At 51.2% G+C, this 17543-nt stretch overlaps 2 protein-coding genes and 1 pseudogene across 2 annotated transcripts in view; 2 read left to right on the top strand and 1 right to left on the bottom strand.

Moving 5' to 3' along the window:
* MAP1LC3A (microtubule-associated protein 1 light chain 3 alpha) overlaps positions 1 to 929 on the top strand; it is a 16695-nt gene extending 15766 nt beyond the window's left edge. Inside the window, exons 3-4 of the mRNA XM_005879856.2 lie at positions 29 to 135; positions 340 to 929. Coding sequence (XP_005879918.2) covers positions 29 to 135; positions 340 to 502 — 270 coding nt within the window. The 3' untranslated portion in view covers positions 503 to 929. The remainder of the gene's footprint in view (positions 1 to 28; positions 136 to 339) is intronic.
* Positions 930 to 1088: 159 nt separating this feature from the next.
* Positions 1089 to 17543, bottom strand: part of PIGU (phosphatidylinositol glycan anchor biosynthesis, class U) — an 83373-nt gene continuing 66918 nt past the window's right edge. The window contains exons 11-12 of the mRNA XM_005879785.2: positions 13411 to 13553; positions 1089 to 1516 (exon numbers count right to left, since the gene is read on the bottom strand). Coding sequence (XP_005879847.1) covers positions 1403 to 1516; positions 13411 to 13553 — 257 coding nt within the window. The 3' untranslated portion in view covers positions 1089 to 1402. The remainder of the gene's footprint in view (positions 1517 to 13410; positions 13554 to 17543) is intronic.
* Positions 4540 to 5430, top strand: LOC102244684 (annotated as a pseudogene).

The following is a 17543-nucleotide window of genomic DNA, read 5'->3' as shown; positions in this document are numbered from 1 at the left end:
CACGCGGCCCCGCCCGCCCTGTCCCCAGGTGATCATAGAGCGCTACAAGGGCGAGAAGCAGCTGCCAGTCCTGGACAAGACCAAGTTCCTGGTCCCGGACCACGTCAACATGAGCGAGTTGGTCAAGATAATCCGGTGCGTGGGCGGCGACCCCCAGGGGGCACTTGGGTCCTGCTGGGGCTGGCCAGGTCCTTCTGAGGAGTGGGAGTGGGCATAGGAGGGGCATTGGGTCAGGGATGGGTGTGAGTGGAGGCAGGGAGTCATTTTGGGGAGGGAGTCGGGGCGACACCCGCCAGCAGCCAGGCCCCTCACTGTGGGCTGCCCTCCTGCCCACCTCAGGCGCCGCCTGCAGCTGAACCCCACGCAGGCCTTCTTCCTGCTGGTGAACCAGCACAGCATGGTGAGCGTGTCCACGCCCATCGCGGACATCTATGAGCAGGAGAAGGATGACGACGGCTTCCTCTACATGGTCTACGCCTCCCAGGAAACCTTCGGCTTCTGAGCCAGCAGTAGGGGGAGGGGTTGGCAGGGGAGAGGGGGGCCATGTCAGGCTCTGCCCAGGGGGCTCTTGGCTCCTGAACTGAGCTTCCTCTGCCCCTGGGGGGCCGGGCAGGGATGCTACCCTTGGGGGATACCAACCACTCCGCCTCTGCCCTGTGTGCATCCTGGGCCTGTCATGTTAGGGTTGCCCCTCTGGGTGCTGGCTGGGGGACGGTGGGGAGCAGCCCCCACCACCCGTGCTCTGTCTGGTTTGTCTTTTTTACTTTAGGCCCCTGCCTGTCTGCCCCTCCCCCACCCGAGGCTCTGCTTCCTGCCTGGAACCACCCACCCTTGAAGGACTGGCCCCTGGCTCACCTGGTCTTGACATGGTGTATGGATCTTTGGTCACTGTCCCTTTGCAGAATAAAGATTGCTCAGGCCTGTCTGGCCCTTTGCCTCCAGCTGCTTGGGGAGTGGGGAGGGCTGCTAGTGGCCTGTCGCCCGCCATTCTGGGCTCACCAGTGCACAACTTGTTGTGTGGACTTACGGTTCATTCTGGAAACCCACACCCTTGTGTAGTATACCATGGTAGTATTAGGGGCCCACGGTAGACTTCATACCAAAAAAAATTTATTAAGTCAACAACCTAACAAACCCTGCTCACCTGCTTCCTCCCCTGTCCTGTCTGGGAGGGGGCTCCTTTGTGTGCAGAGCCAAAAACTGTGGGTCCAAGTGGAGGTGCGCCTGGCAAAGCCCCACAGGCCTTGCTGCCAGCCTTGGCTCTCTGGTGCCAAGATCGTGACCCTGGACTTGAACCTCATCTGCCTGAGGACTTGCCTCCTGGCAATTCTGGCTAGAGGGCTTGGCCCAGCTTTTGGCCTGTCCACCCCCTGAGTCCGTGCAGCCCTGTGCCCAGCCAGGCCTACTTGAGCACAAGCATGGCCTCTGTGCCGTCCTTGGCCGTCAAGTAGAGACCATGAGTGAGGTAGTACTCTCGCCGCAGGAAAGCATAGAAGTAATCAGAAATCAGCAGGATCTGTGGGGGGAGAGGAGAGAGTGTGAGAAGCTTCGAGGTACCTCCCCCTAAACCTTGGGCCCCTGAGGAGCTAGGCAGGTGTTGGGGAGACCCTACCACCTCAGGATCTACACTTGACCCTGCAAGGTCTCACTGACACCTTAGAAGTGCCTGTATGGCCCTCCCTCCCTCCACCATTGTCTACACCTCCTTCTCAAGCCCTGGCCTGAACTCCAGACTGGTACTTCTGCAGCCAGACCTCACCTCGTGGGTACCCACAGGCCTCTAGGATGCACCCTAGCCAGGCTCCCTGTCAAACCGGCTTCTCCCACTGGGAACACAGGCCCCACATCTTCCAGGTCCTCCAGCCACAGGATCACCTGATACTTCTCCCATATACACAGCCAACTAAGTACTGTCAGTTCTACCTCCTAAGCCAGTGGTCAGCAAACTCATTAGTCAACAGAGCCAAATATCAACAGTACAACGATTGAAATTTCTTTTGAGAGCCAAATTTTTTAAACTTAAACTATATAGGTAGGTACATTGTTATTAACTTAATTAGGGTACTCCTAAGCTGGCCTTTGCTAAAAACGTCCTCAGTCTGAGGGGGTCGACCTCAGCGAACATACCACCACTTCTTCTAATGCCACTTCTTCAAAATAGACTCGCCCAGGCCGAAAACCGACTTCTGCGCATGGACCACGAAGTTTCAATCGCTTTGTCCGGGCGCACCCACACGTGGTATTTTGTGGAAGAGCCACACTCAAGGGGCCAAAGAGCCGCACGTGGCTCGCAAGCTGCACTTTGCCGACCACTGTCCTAAGCTCTCAAATCCACCCATTTCTACCCATCTTAACAGTTACCACCCTGGACAAAGCCACTGTCATCAATAGCAGTCTCCTCTCTGGGCTCCCTAATCTCAAACCTCCCCTTCCCTCAGTCCATTTTCCCTAGCAGCCAGAGGTTGCTTTTCAAAACAAATCTGGTCATGTTAAAACCCTCGAAAGCAGTGGTTCTCAACCTTCCTAATGCTGTGACCCTTTAATACAGTTCCTCATGTTGTGGTGACCCCCAATTTCATTGTTACAAATTGAACATAATTAAAGCATAGTGATTAATCACAAAACAATATGTAATTATATATGTGTTTCCGATGGTCTTAGGCGACCCCTGTGAAAGGGTCGTTCGACCCCCCAAGGGGTTGCGACCCACAGGTTGAGAACCGCTGCTCTAAAGGCTTCCTATGGCTAACTAGTAGGGTGAAGATAAGCTCCCTGGGGCTCTGAGGCCTTGCACCAGGTCCCTGCCGTGTACATGCCTCACGCTCCCCTGTGTTCCACCTCACTCTGCTCCAGCCACACTGGCCTCTTCCCTCCCACTGCAGGATCTTGGCTGTTTCCTCTGCCTGGAATGCTCTCTCCACTTTCATCTAGTCAACACCTGCTTGCCCCCCTTCAGACTTCAGGAAGATCTTCCTCAGAAAAGCCCACCCATATGCCCCAGACTGAGTCTTGGCCCCATTAACCTCTATTTGGCAGCACAAACTCATCCAAATTGCCGTTTTACATTCGTTTCTGTGATGTCTGACGAGTGCTCCTCCCTCCCTGCACTGGGCACAATGGTATGTGCACCCAGCTCTCCGTCTTTCCTGTACGAACCACAGAATCGAAAGAGCCCTAGACGTGCAGCCCACCATCCCTCTGAGAGGCCCAGAGCAGAATTGGGATTTGCTGCACCTACAGTCTTACGATCCACTTGGCCCAAGCTCCCAAGACCTCCAGTGCCTGGAGCAGGAGGAGCAGGGCCAGCCCCATGGAAGGATGAGGGGAGGGGCTCACCAGTGCAGACACCACCAGCTCTCAGGCACTCAGAGGCCTCTCAGACTATCAGCACCAACCACCTCTTGGCACAGATGGGGAGACAAGCCCAGAGCAGGGGGACCACCTGGCTAGGGTCTTGGAGCAGATCAGAGGTTGAGCTGAGCCTGGGATCTCGGCCCCTGACCCTGAGAACCCCAATCCTGGGCAGCCTCTCACACTGTGGACAGGAAGGAGAGCACAGAGTGGTCTGGAGAAGGAGGTCAGGGCCAACACCAGCGATGGCTTTAGGATAAGGACACGACTGGAGCCTGTCTGGAAGGATGATGAAAATTAAGGCACAAAGGGTTCAATAGTTGGTCTAAAACTATACAGGGAGAGCTGGACTCGTGGCCATGATCCTGCAGGGCCATGCACCAGTGCGCCAGAGGGCACAGAACTCGGGCACTGTGGGTATCAGTAGAGCAGACAAAGTCCAGGAAGCCCTCAAGGTCTTGCACCACAGCTGCCCTATGGGGGCAGGGATCACAGCAAACACTGACCTCACATCCTACAGCCCCTTTCTTACACAGGCACAAGGTTCCTGGTCTGGAGAAGCCTGTAGCTGTGGTTGAGCTGGTGGGGTCTTAGCTGCTCAGCTGACTGACCTGTCCTGGCGGCCCACCAGCCCAGTGGCAGCCACTCCCTCCCTCAGTAGTCCTGCAGGTCCAATCTTGGGAGAACAAGCCAGGCACCAACGGACTGGTGCTGCTGGCACAATTGATCATGACAGTGCTGCCAGCCTCCTGGAAACCGGCCTCAGGCACGGTGGCCACTTCCCCTCCCTAGATGCTTGGCAAGGAAGAAAGGATATAAAAGCGGCTGTCAGATGGACCCGACAACCGACGTGAAGGTCAGTGGGACAGATTCAGATGCTGGGCCAGCAAGGGCATCCCACCGCATTGCATCCCGGCAATCCCCACTTGGGATGGGCACCAGATGTAGGGCTCAGGGCTGGCAAGCGCCGCTGCAGCAGCGTGAGCCTCTCCCGATCGGGACTGACTGGGTGCGAGCCCAAGGCAGGCGCAGTGGGGCCGGGATGAGTGGGAGTGGCGGGCAGGAGCGGTAGGTGCAGTTGGACTGTGGGTTTTGGCCCGATCCCCGCAGGCCAACCCCAAGGGACCCCACCTGTGCACAAATTCATGCACCGGGCCTCTAGTAGTAGTAGTAGTAATAATAATAATAATAATAATATATGAGCTCTCTCCTCTCGCCACTCAAGATGCCTAAGGGGAAGAAGGCTAAGAGGAAGAAGGTGGCTCCGGCCCCTGCTGTCATGAAGAAGCAGGAGGCCAAGAAGGTGGTAAATCCCCTGTTTGAGAAAAGGCCCAAGAATTCTGGCATTGGACAGGACATCAAACCCAAAAGGGATCTCACCTGCTTTGTCAAATGGCCCTACTACCTACATTCGGCTACAGCAGCAAAGGGCTATTCTCTATGAGCATCTGAAAGTGCCTCCTGCCATTAACCAGCTCACCCAGGCCCTGGACCGCCAAATGGCTACTCAACTGCCGAAGCTGGCCCACAAGTACAAGACCAGAGACAAAGCAAGAGAAGAACAGAGGTTGTTGGCTCAGGCTGAGAAAAAAGCCGCCGGCAAAAAGGGGATGTCCCCACCAAGAGGCCACCTGTCCTTTGAGCAGGGGTTAACACCGTCACCACCCTGCAGTGAGAGAACAAGAAGACTCGGCTGGTAGTGACTACACACAATGTGGATCCCATCCGGCTGGTGGTCTTCCTGCCCTGCCTGTGCTGGCAGATGGGGGTTCCCTACTGCATGAGCAAGGGGAAGGCCAGGCTGGGTGTCTCGTCCACAGGAAGACCTGCACCACTGTTGCCTTCATGCAGGTAAACTCGGAAGACAAGGCAGCTCTGGCTAAGATGGTGGGGGCTATCCAGACCAATTACAAGGACAGATATGATGAGATCCGCTGCCACTGGGGAGGCAATGTCCTGGGTCCAAAGTCGGTGGCTCCCATTGCCAAGCTGGAAAAGGCCAAGGCCAAGGAACCGGCCACTAAGCTGAGCTAAGTGTGCACTGTGGAGTTTTTTGTACATAAAATAAAAATTCTTCTCCAGCCTAAATAAATAAACTATGAAGATAACCCCCCTTCCAGAAAGTAGAGCTTAATTCTTGCCCACTATCACCCCTGGCCCTGGGGTGGGCTAGGCTTGGTCACTCGCTCCCAAAGAACAGAGCAGGGGCAGGGAAAACGGCAACTTCCCCCTAGAGGAGCCTGGAAACAGTGGAACCAGACGATGAAGGGCAGCAGCATGGAATCAGGTGCCGGCAGGCACTACTGCCCAAGTGTTCCAGAACCCACACCTGGTCTCATGATGACAAAGCATCAGCCACACTGGAAGTGGGGGCGCCCAACAGGCTCCCTGGCCAATGCTCCTCAAGACAGTCCAGGTCATGAGAAATGAGGAAAGCGAGCAGAGGACACAGGGAGACTTGACAACTAAATGTAATGTGGTGCCTCTGACTGGGTCCTAGGAGGCCATGACAGGGAAAACTGGGAAATCCACATCAAGTCTGGAGTTTACTTAGTAATAATTGACCAGGGTCAGTTTCTTGGTTTTGACAAATGCGTCATGGTAATATAAGATGTTAACACGGAATAGTGGGTGTGGAAGCAAGATCTAGAGACAGAAAACTGCTTCCTTTGGCAATCATTTTCTATGTGGCACTTTCCAACTGAACAAAGCTTTCCCCACCCAACCCCTCACAACCCCCTCTAGGCTGAGGAAACTCAGGCAACCACCCCCTCTCGCCAGGTTGAAACAGCCTCCTCCCTGGGCTCAGGTTCCAGCTTACAGCCCTCACCTCTCTTCCCTTCCTGGCAGAGTGAGGCTTTCAGAGCATGAATCTTATCGCAGTTGTCCTCAGCTTAAAACCAGAGCTCAGCCTGGTCCTCAGCACAGTGAGGCTCAGGAGGCCACGTGGCTCTGACACTGCTGACCTGAAACGGCCTCGTTCCTATCGGGTGGCACTCACCAGGCCTACAGAGCTCCCCCCACACACACCCCGTCTCAGGACTCCACTTAGAGGGGCCTCCCTCCAGACCTTCCTTAACTGCCCAGCTCTGAGCTGTTTGTCTTGTTCATAGCACTACCCGGCTACCCCAATCCTGCCTATTTCCTTTTCGTTCTCTCCCAGACTGTGGGCTCCTTAGAAGCAGGGCTACGTCTCTCGTTCACCCCAGTAGAGCGTCTGGTGCACAGCAGGCACCTAATTCATACTTGCAAATGAGTAAATCAGGCCCAAGGAGCTCTGTGACTCGTCTAAGGCCAGCGAGCCAGATGGGCTGGGAATTACTGGAATTAGGGGTTTCTAAGCCCAGGCCTTCTGGCTGGCCGTGCCCCCATGCATTTAACCCAGGCTTTTCCTGTCACTCTGGCTGTGGGAGAGGATATGAAAGCTTGTGAGAGACAAGCTTGGGATGTCTGATGATGAGGGGGACAAAGGAATTAAGACCTGGGTAAATGCCACTGGAAGAGGAAATCAAAGTAAACATGCACAGCCAGCTGGACGAGGGCTCAGCCTGGCCACAGGGACCCTCCACCACACAACCCACAGGAGTAAGCCTGGAATGGGCCGCCATCTGGTCACAAGTGGGGGCTACAGACCACCCAACACTGCGGATCTGCCCACATGTCCCCTCACATGGCCACTCCCCAGAATGGCATCGGGCCAAGTGAGAGGCAGTTCCAGGAGACAGGACTGGGGTTTCATTTGTCCTGAAGTGAATAAGCGAGTGCTGAGCAGGGCCCAACGTGCCAGTGGGTTGGTGCCCAGATTCCAGGGCTCCCTGAAGACAGAAAACAGGGCCAGCCCAGGACCTACAGGGTCTGCAGCACAGAGCAGCACCAGGGCGGCCTCCCATGTGAGGAGGCAGCAGCTCCGAGCGTGTTCCAGACTCTGCTGGAAGGGATGGGCAGGGTGTGACAGAGCAGGAGTGGGGCTCTCAGGGCCTGCCACACAGGCAGGAGGGGAAGGGGGCTCTGGCTCTGAGCCCCTAGGAATCCAGCAGAACTTGCCACAGGCCCAGCTTGGACCAAAGCAGACTGGAACTGGGAGGTTAGGGTGTATAAGATTGAGAGATCACTGGTCATAAAATGTGGTTTCTAATTCCTGCTCACTCCATTCATTCATCAATAAACAGTCAGTGAATATTCTTGGTGCTGGGGATACAGTGGTGAAGGAGAGAGACCAGGGGGCTGCCCCAGTGGAATCTGCAGTCTACAGGGAGGACATGATGAACAAGGGCATGAATAAGTGTACCTCTTTGGAGTTTTGTGACTTCCAAGCCTTAGCTTCTTCATTTGTGTCAGGGAATAATAACAGTGCCTCCCTCAAAGGTGAATTAAGTGAATTCCTTATCATCCTATATAATAAAAGCCTAATATGCAAATTGACCGAATGGCGGAACAACGGGCAGACCAACTGGTCGCTATGACGCACACTGACCGCCAGGGGGCAGATGCTCAACACAGGAGCTGCCCCCAGCCTGCAGGCCCAGACCAGCAGCAGCAGTGGGGTCAACGCAGGAGCTGCCCCCAGCTTGCAGGCCCCAGGCCAGCCAAGGCGGGTGCCAGCAGGGGGCCCCCGATTGCCCTGCCAGTCGCCCCAAAGATCAGCCCTGATCGCCGGCCAGGCCTAGGGACCCTACCCATGCACGAATTTCATGCACTGGGCCTCTAGTAATAAAATAAAAACTTAAAAGACTGTCAGTAGGGGAGTAGTTACGTCAGGTGTGATGGGTCTACATATGTGGGACTCAAAAAGGAGCTTCCTCTCTCATGTATGAACACAGGTCACCAAGGCGTTTTATTAAAAGGACAAAAAGTCATACTTCCATTGTGATGCCAACAATAACACACACACCCCTTTCTCCATGTGCACATGAGTAGTTGCAAAGCACAGGGAAAGGTCCAGGCCACAAAAGCACATGATCCAGAAGACAAAGATCATAAGAGCCTGGCCTCTAGCAAGCTCTCTTTAAACATGAACCCTTATTATAATTTGGGGGAAAGGTTCCTATGTTTCCTGACTTTAAGTTGAATCAGGGTGAGTGGGACATCTTATTTTACTCTTTTTAAAAAGCTAAATTCGGTGCACACCTCGCTCTGGGGAACACAACCATGCCATTTCCTTCCCCTCTTCTTGCTCCCCGCTCCGGCCCTGCCTCCTGGCATGCATCTCCTAAACTCTGAGGGATCCTATGAGGCTTGCAAACAGGGGAGCAATGGGTAGCAGCAGCTCATCCAGGGCTAACTCCCTGAAACTGTCCTCAAGGCCCCCTTTTCTCTGACTTCCCAGTGAGCCAAAGCCGCCTCACATAGGCTCTCCTATTGCTTCTTCTATGCTAGGCCCTTCCTTGTTTCACTGTCTCCTGCCTTAATAAATGTACCCTCAAAGTCACCTAAAAAAAAAAAAGAAAAAAGAAAGAAAAGCCAAATTAAAATGCATTCCTTTTTGTTTATATGTCATCCTTGATGACCTGTCTTTTGCAGGTCGCTGACCTGGAGAAGAACAGGGTCAGAAACAAAGAGGAGGGGGACTGTTCTATTTCCCTCAGTTTCTGGGTCCGAATGGTTTCCTAGGAAATTGCTCTGGGTATTTGAAAAGGAAGTTTGTGCTATTTCCCATGTCGACATATGAATAATGGTAACAGGAACACACATAACATGTCCAATTCTTTCAACACCCTGAGAGGTGGGAGAAAACTGCCCCCCAGAGAAATTCAATCACTTGCTGAAGATCACACAGTAAGGAAGTGGAAAGGGGCCTCAATCAACTGATCTCTCTCAGTAAAAACACACACACACACACACACACACACACACACACACACACGCTCCCCTCTACGGATGGGTGTTGTCATTTCCTGGTCACTGACTCTGAGGCACAATTAGCTAATGATCCGTGCCACATGCTGAAAAACACTTAATGGCCCCAGGGGGAAGGATGTAGGCCGAGGTCACTAGTGGTTTACCTGCTGGTGAAACTAATAATCTACCAATAATTTGTTCTATTATAGGGAATGGCACTGACCAACTCTAACAGAGCAGGGCTTAAAATCTACAGGCCAAGATGTTCCCTATATTCAGCTCCTGATTCAGCAATGACGGCCTGGCTCTGGTCACCTGCTGAAAATCCACACTCATCGGTTCTCAGGATACCTCTGATGTGACTTGCCCAGGGAGAGGAGAATGAGGACCAGTGACTCGGGCACCGTCCCAGCTGGGAGAGCTGAGAAGAGCGAGCTGTGGGACTGGGACACGTCCCTGAATGTCATACTTTTCAATGGCAACACTGACTATAGGTCAGACTGAAGCAGAGGAGCCTTGTGCTGTGGACATTGCTGGGGCTTCACTGGCCAGAGACCAGGTTCTGGCAGAAGCTGGAGGAGGGTTGTGGACAGAGCAGCCACCCACTGACCTTAGCCACTGGGGGTGACTTGGCTCCCTCCTGCCCACCTCCTAGGTGATCCCCCCTTCCCTTCTCACTCTCTGAGTCTGTAAGGTCCAGTTCCTACTCCTCATTCCCTGTGGCCTCCCTTGACCACTCACAACAGGAAAGGTATCTCCTCCCTCTAGATTCCTCCAGTGCTTACTCTGCACATTTGGCCATTAATCACATGACGTTCCCCCTGGCTATCTTTGGATCATTCATACATTCAACAAATATTTGCTAAACAATGCTCTGTGCCAAGCACTGGTAGCTGGGACCCTGCAGTGGGTAGGACAGGCCGAGCTCTGCCTTTAGAAGCTCACAGGCAGAGAGAGAAGAATAATAATATAGTTAGAGGTTGGGGAAGTGCTATGAAGGGGGCTAAGAAAGAGACAGTGGGCAGGGGAACCTCGGGAAAGGCCTCTTTGAGGAGGTGACATTTAACTCATACTAACATTCTGAATGTCTCATATTTAAACCCTGTGACTACCAACAGGCGCGAGGGCAGGGGTAAGTATAACCCTCATGACAAGGGCTGCTCTTCTACCTCAGCCAGTGCTCCCAGACATCAATATGCCTGGAGTGCCTGTCTTGGTGAATAAGGGCCCCCACCTGACAAGCCCCTTTAGTGATCTGGTGGTGGCAGCCACAAAGCCCCAAGCCAGCAGTCCCGGAAGCATCTGACCCCCCAGAGTTGTCTCTGGCTCAGAGCCACAGAGCTCAGACCCTAGGAGGCCGATGACACATTGTGCTGGCTGTGCTTGAACAAACCACAGCTTACAGTCACTTGGACCACTGCTGGGAAGCCTGGAGGTTGGTCTGACCTGTCTGAAGGGCAAATTGGCAATATCTGGCCAAATGTACAATGTATATGCCCTCTGCTCCAGCAAATTCCACCCCCTGGAATCTATCCCAAGAAAATACTGGCATGCCTATACAAGAGTATGTGGAGGGATACGCAAGGCAATACTCTTCCATTTATAGCAAAACAATCAGAAGCAACCTCGGTGTCCACCAGGATACATCATCGTACATCTAATCATGGGAGATCGGAGCCATTAAAGAATTATCGTGAGATCAGATCACTAAGTGAAAAACAGCAGTGCAGGATGTGATTTCTTTATATAAACAGAACAGCTCTTGTGTGTGCGTATGTATGTAAAGCTGTCTGTAAACATACAGGGGACGTCTGCAGACACACACCAGACTGACCCAGTGATCACATCTGCACGGGTGAAGGGATAGGGCCCAGGCGGATCTCCAATATCATTCCATATGCTTCTATGTGGACTTCTTTTCCCTTCCAATGAATTCATGTATTGCTTGCATGATTAAAAATACATTTTAGCCCTCACTGGTTTGGCTCAGTGGATAGAGCGTCTGTCTGTGGACTGAAGGGTCCCAGGTTTGAGTCTCAAGGGCACATGCCTGGGTTGTGGGCTCGATCTTCAGTGAGGGGTGTGCAGGAGGTAGCTGATCAATGATTCTCTCATCATTGATGTTTCTATCTCTCTCTCCCTCTCCTTTCCTCTCTGAAATCAATAAAAATATACTGAAAAAAAGTTTTTTTTAAGATTTTTTTTTTAAAGGTAAAGGCAATGCCAAAAATTCAGTCTGGTTTTTTGCTGTAGCTGAGTCATTAACACACTCCATCTACCCAGCCTTTGCTTCCCACCCCCAGCACCATCCTCCTGTCCCAACAATTCAGTTCCTCTTGCCTTTGATGGCACCTGACCACTTGCCGAGATCTCCATGCCTTTTACAGAGACCCTTGCTTCATAAAGGTGCCAAAGGCAACACATAGAAAGCTGTTATCTGGCAGTTCCACAGATGCTTCTTAATCACTGCAATCCCACTCCTGGCCCACCTGACACTCATGACTGGACAACAAACTGGGGGGTATTTCAGTGGCGCTCACCAAGCTCCCAGCGTCCCAGGGCAGGCCCAATGCCCTCACATGCCAGTCATCACTTTCAAAGGAAAAGTAAGGGGATTTCAGAAAGACCGAAGAGCCAGAACAGGTCTCCAGATTCCTCCAAGACACTAAGTCGAATCCTGCAGGAACAGGTAGGAGGTGCTGAGCACCCACCATCAGTAACTGCTATGTGACAGGCCTGGTCCCACCCAAGCCACAGGCCCTTCATCACTCTTCCTGCTGTTCACAAATCAAGATAAATAGCTGGGCTGGACATTAATTGCCCAGAAATGTCCATGCAGGAAATACCAGACCCATCACTCACAGCAAAAGCCCGAACTCCCTCCTTCTTTCCCAGCAGCTAACCTTGGAGGCAAGCCTCCCCCCCCCTGGGGTTATTCAGTGCCATCAGAGTCTCCCCAGCTAGCCCTGCTTCCCTTCCAGCCCATTATGCACAGGAAACGCCTGGCTGTGCCAATGGCAAATGAAATGGTAAACGGTACAACGAATCCCACAGGACCTCCACGATGAGGACAGAGCCACCCTGAGAGGACGCAGCACAACGAACAGGGACCTTCGGAGGTGTTTGCTCGTCCACCTGAAACAGAATCTCTGGAAGAGCTTGTGAAAACTTCAGATTTCTGACCGTTTTCCACATCTACCGAGTCAACATCTATGGAGGTGGGATTAGAAAATCTGCTTATTTTACTGACAATCAAAGCCATGTAATGGTAACAGTCAGATATAACTACAGAATTTAAGACAGATTAACAAGCTCCCCCCAGTGATTCTGCTGCTGAAAACCACTGCTCTACAGCACAAGGGGGAGGCTTGCCCTGGGTCAGGGAGGCTGGGCTCCTTGCTGGTACTTCTCATTTAGTGATCCCATGGCCTCCTCTCCTGCTACTCCCAGCCGTGCAATTTGCACTCCAGACTCACCCAATAGTTAGACCCAACCATTTCTCAGGTCCCTGTCTTTGCTCCTGCTGTCCCCGGAGCCTCTCCTCCCCCTGTTCCTGCCCTCCCCACCCTCACACGGTGCACTCACTCGGTGCCGTGCAGCCAGGCACTGTTACAGAAAGAGGGTGGTCTCAGAAACCAAGCCTTCCCTACATTTTGTTCTTGGCTCTTCCAGTGACCTTGGGCAAGAGGCAACCTTCATGAGCCTTGATTCCCATTTGTTGTTTTTTTTAATCCGAGGATACTTCTCCACTGATTTTTAAAGAGAGTGGAAGAGAGAGGGCAAGACAGAGAGAAATATCAATGTGAGAGAAACACATCGATTGGTTGCCTCCTGCACATGCCCAGACCAGGACCTGGGCCGGGAAGGAGCCTACAACCGAGGTATGTGCCCTTGACCAGAATTGAACCCAGGAACCTTCGGTCTGCAGGCTGACGCTCTATCCACTGAGCCAAACCAGCCAGGGCTCAATTCCCATTTATAAAATAGGGCAACACTATGCTTGCTGTGAGAATTCGACAAGGCAATGGCTCAGCATGGAGCCCAATAAATGTTAGCAGATGCAGTTTTCCTGTTGTTCTCATGTCCAAATCTTCTCTACCAGACAATGAGCTACTGTCCCCTCATTCACATCCAAACCCCTAGTTTGCAGAACCCACAGCCTAGGTCAAATGTCTGAGAATACAAAATGAATCCCTGTCCCATGCCACCCTTAACTCTTACCTGCCCAACGTTGAAGGTCAGTGTGATGGCATAAAAGAAATTGGAGTTGGCACTTCCTGCGTAAATCCAGAGGTGCCACAGGACAGGGAAGAGCAGGGAGCAGACGATAATGATGCAGCCGAGGACAAAAATGTTCCGCAGGACTGAAAAGACAGATGGTCACAATGAGCCAGTGCTGATTCTCTGTGATGGCCCTGCAGGACCGAGAGGCCCAGGGAGAGCCTGCTGCAGCCCAACGCAGAACACCCCTCTCCCCTTGCTACTCAGAGGCACTGGGTGCCAACTTAAGACCCTTGAGTCATGGTTGCCTGTGCCCAAAGCCAGTGGGAGGTCCTTGATTTGGACTCCGTACCTCCTCCTGTGCCTCTGGGCAGCAAGACATGCTCTCTACCCCAATCTCAGAGGGTCCTAGAAACACATATTCCATTCTCCTTAATTCATGTTTTAAGTCTCCAGTCTTGCTCTTCAAATGTCCCTCACTCTTCCGTAGGTGATTTAAACACCTCTTTTAGACACCCTCCCTCTCACATCACACCACCCCAGAGGGAATGCGGAATCCCACTGAGGAGCAGCTCTCCATGAAGCCCCAGGAAGGGCCTGCTACACAGCGCAGCCAGGCGCCTTCAGCTGGAGGGGAGGGCAGCATGACAGTGGGGCACACACTCGCCTTTGCTTGAGAGACCTTGGTTAAAATTCCTGCTTTGTCAGCAAGCTCCTCTGAGTCTCAGCTTCCCCATTTCTAAAACAGGACTAAAACGCCAATTTCATAGGAGTGTTACACGGATTGAACAGGAAAACCTGGCACAGACGGATTACTGTGTGTTTTCTATTCTGCTATAACAAATTACCACAAACTCAGTGGCTTAAACAATATAACTTACTATCTCACAGATCCGGAGGCCGGAAGTCCAAAATGGGTCTCACAGGCTAAAAAACAAGGTACCTTCGGGGCTGCATTCCCTCTGGAGGCTCTAGGGGAAAATCCGCTCGCTTGGCTTTGTAGTGGGTCGAGGCCACCTGCGTGCTTGGCTCATGACCCCTTCCATCTTCAACCAGCAACGTGGAATTACGTCCTTCTCACATTGCATCACTCTGAACTCCTCTCCTGACTCCCTCACCACTTCTTTAAAAAAACAGACTGTAGTCCTGGCCGGTTTTTCTCAGTGGTTAGACTCTAACCGTTAGAGTATCAGCCCATGGACCGAAGAGCTGCAGGTTTCCCAGCCCCAGTTAGGGGTACAGGTGCATGCAGGAGGGAACTAATCGATGAGTCTCTCACATCGATGTTTCTCTTTCTCTCTCCCCCTCCTTTCAACTCACTCTAGAAATCAATGGAAAAGATATCCTCAGGTGAGGATTAAAACAAACAAACAAACAAACAAAAAACACACTTTAGTTTTTAGAGCAGTTATAGATTCTCAGCAAAACCGAGAGGAAGGTCCAGAGATTTCCCACATACCCCTGGCTCCCACCTGATTACACTGGGCCCACCTGGACATTCCAGGCTACTCTCCCACCTGAAGGTCTTTTGGCCACGGATGGTGATATAATCACAAGTTTGGGGGATTATGATGTGAACATGGTTGTGGGAGGTGAGAAGGGGACATTATTCTGCCTACTACACTGTGCTTTTTTTCCTCTTCTAATTCAACAGGGGACCTCTGAAAGTAAGATTATATGCTATTTTTTATTTCTTTCTTTACACTTTATTGTATTTTTAAGTGAACTAAGAAATATTATTTAAAATAAATTAATTAAAAGAATACCTTGCCCAGCCGGCAAGGCTCAGTGGTTGAGCATCAACCTATGAACCAGGAGGTCACGGTTCGATTCCTGTCAGGGCACATGCCCGGGTTGTGGGTGTGATCCCCAGTGTGGGGCTTGCAGGAGGCAGCGGATTGATGTTTCTTTCTCATCACTGATGTTTCTATTTCTCTCTCTCGCTCCCTTCCTCTCTGAAATCAATTAAAAAAAAAAAAAAAGAATACCTTATGAAGACACAAAAAAGCCCTAGCCGGTTTGGCTCAATGGATAGAGTGTTGGCCTGCAGACCAAAGGGTCCCGGGTTCTATCCCGATCTAGGGCACGTACCTTGGTTGCAGGCTCCTTGGGCCCTGGCTCTGGTCGGAGGCAAACCAATTGATGTGTTTCTCTCACATCTATATTTCTCTCTGTCTTTCCCTCTCTCTTCCACTCTCCCTAAAAACACACACAAAAAAAACCACAAAAAAGCCCCCCAAAACAATGGAAAAATATCCTCGGATGAGGATTAACAAAAAAACAAAATTTAAAAATAAATACAAAAAAACCTTCGCACTAAGTCTGGTAATGGTAGGCATTTAATGAGTCAAAGTTCCCTTCCCCAATCTGATCCTGACCTTCAGGAAATCCCTTCTCCTAAGTCAGAATTTTGGGAGACTGAAGGGATAGGGAAACTCTGGAACCTTAAGGCTGTTGATATCAGCTGTACAAAGACTTGGCTGAAATGCTATTGTGGGGGTTTCATGCATTGGGAGGGAGAATGGATTACACAGGTTTCTCAATTTTGGTTGCAAAATGAAATCATCTGTGGAAGCCACATTAAGTAAATCAGAGTCTCTAGGGATGGGTCCATCATAGTTTCTAAAAGCTTACCCCATAAAAATAAAATAAAATATCTTCCCCCGTGATTGCAATATGCAGCCACGGCTGTGAACCACTGGGTCACAGTCGTAGACCTTACAAAGAGGAGACCCACAGCAGTCTGCAACAGAGACTTCGCTGTCACAGGGAGAATGACCAGGACAGGTAGTTCAAAGTTCTTATGAAAGCTGAATGCTTTCAATTTAAGGTTCATTCTTATTGAGAAATGACAGGTGTTTTTTGTTACTGGTTGTTGCTTTTGTAAAAAGTCCTCTCTTTTATGAAATGAAAATGAATGGTTGGTAGTTGACTGTTTTTTGTTTTTAAAAATGTTTTTATTGATTTTAAAGAGAGAGAGGCAGAGAGAGAGGAAGAGAGAGAAACTTCGATTGGTTGCCTCCTGCATGCACCCTGACCAGGGATCGAACTGGCGACATTTTGGTGCACTGGATGATGCTCAACCTACTGAACTACACCAGCTAGGGCTGGTAGTTGACTGTTTTAATGTCATCAGTAAAATTAAAAGTTGGCAACTCTGTCATCAGAGATTTCTGAAATTTTAGTGGTCTTTGAAATCCCACAATTTAGAAACACTGGCCTGGAGGGCTTCTGAGGTCCTCTTTTCTGATCTGAAATTTCCACAATTCTGGGCTTTCACAGCTGACAGGTTAAAGCCTTCCTGAGACCTCTCATCCTCTCTCCCAGAACAGGAGTCTGGGGAAAGGGATGTGTGCACTGAGAATTATTATTGTTGTTGTTATTATTAAGCAATGTTACAACCTTGAGAAATAATAAACCTATTTATCATTGCTCCACTTCGATATCACTATTTACATTTCAGTGTTCTTTCTTGCCCTCTGGAAATTATTTTGCTGAAAAGAATATACATTTGTCCTGAAAGAGAACTCCAGTGGCCTGATAGCCAGGTGGGTCTTTATTCCATGCTTCCAGCAACTCTGGACTTCAGATCAGGTGACAAGAAGGTGACCTAGTGCACAGAGACTGAGGGAGGCTCACAGGCAGCTCCTGGGTGCAATTATGAAGACCTGCAAACACACATTCCCATGTGCCTGGAGGAAATGTCACCAGCATCCAGCTGGCTTCTGGCCTGCGGTGACCTTTGCAGGACTGGGGAGCTGCTCCTCACTCCTGCTGGCTGACGGGCCAGAGGATTAAAGCTGTATGCCAGAGAAGATGCAGTAGGGACCCAGGGCACAGGACAGCTTGTTCCAGGCACCAGAAGGTGTCAGAGATGTCAGAGATGACCAAGGCCTAGTGAGACGAAAGGGTTCACCCTTCATGAGACTTGCCAGGCCAGACGGAATCAAGTTCCCCACTACATTCACTGGGTTGGCTTATCCAATCTCTGGCTCCACTATTGACAAACTGAAACTTCAGGCAAGTCACTTTCTCTCTCTAAGCCTCAGACATTCAGAAATAAAATTCCAGGCCCATCAGGAGAAGCACAGAGGGGATTTAAGGATTTCAAAGGTCATGGAGTTGTTCCCTTT

This window comes from Myotis brandtii, unplaced genomic scaffold, assembly GCF_000412655.1.
Source record: "Myotis brandtii unplaced genomic scaffold, ASM41265v1 scaffold61, whole genome shotgun sequence".
NCBI lineage: Eukaryota > Metazoa > Chordata > Mammalia > Chiroptera > Vespertilionidae > Myotis > Myotis brandtii.
The sequence above is the reverse complement of the archived record's forward strand: the minus strand, read 5'-3'. Positions and strand labels throughout refer to the sequence as shown.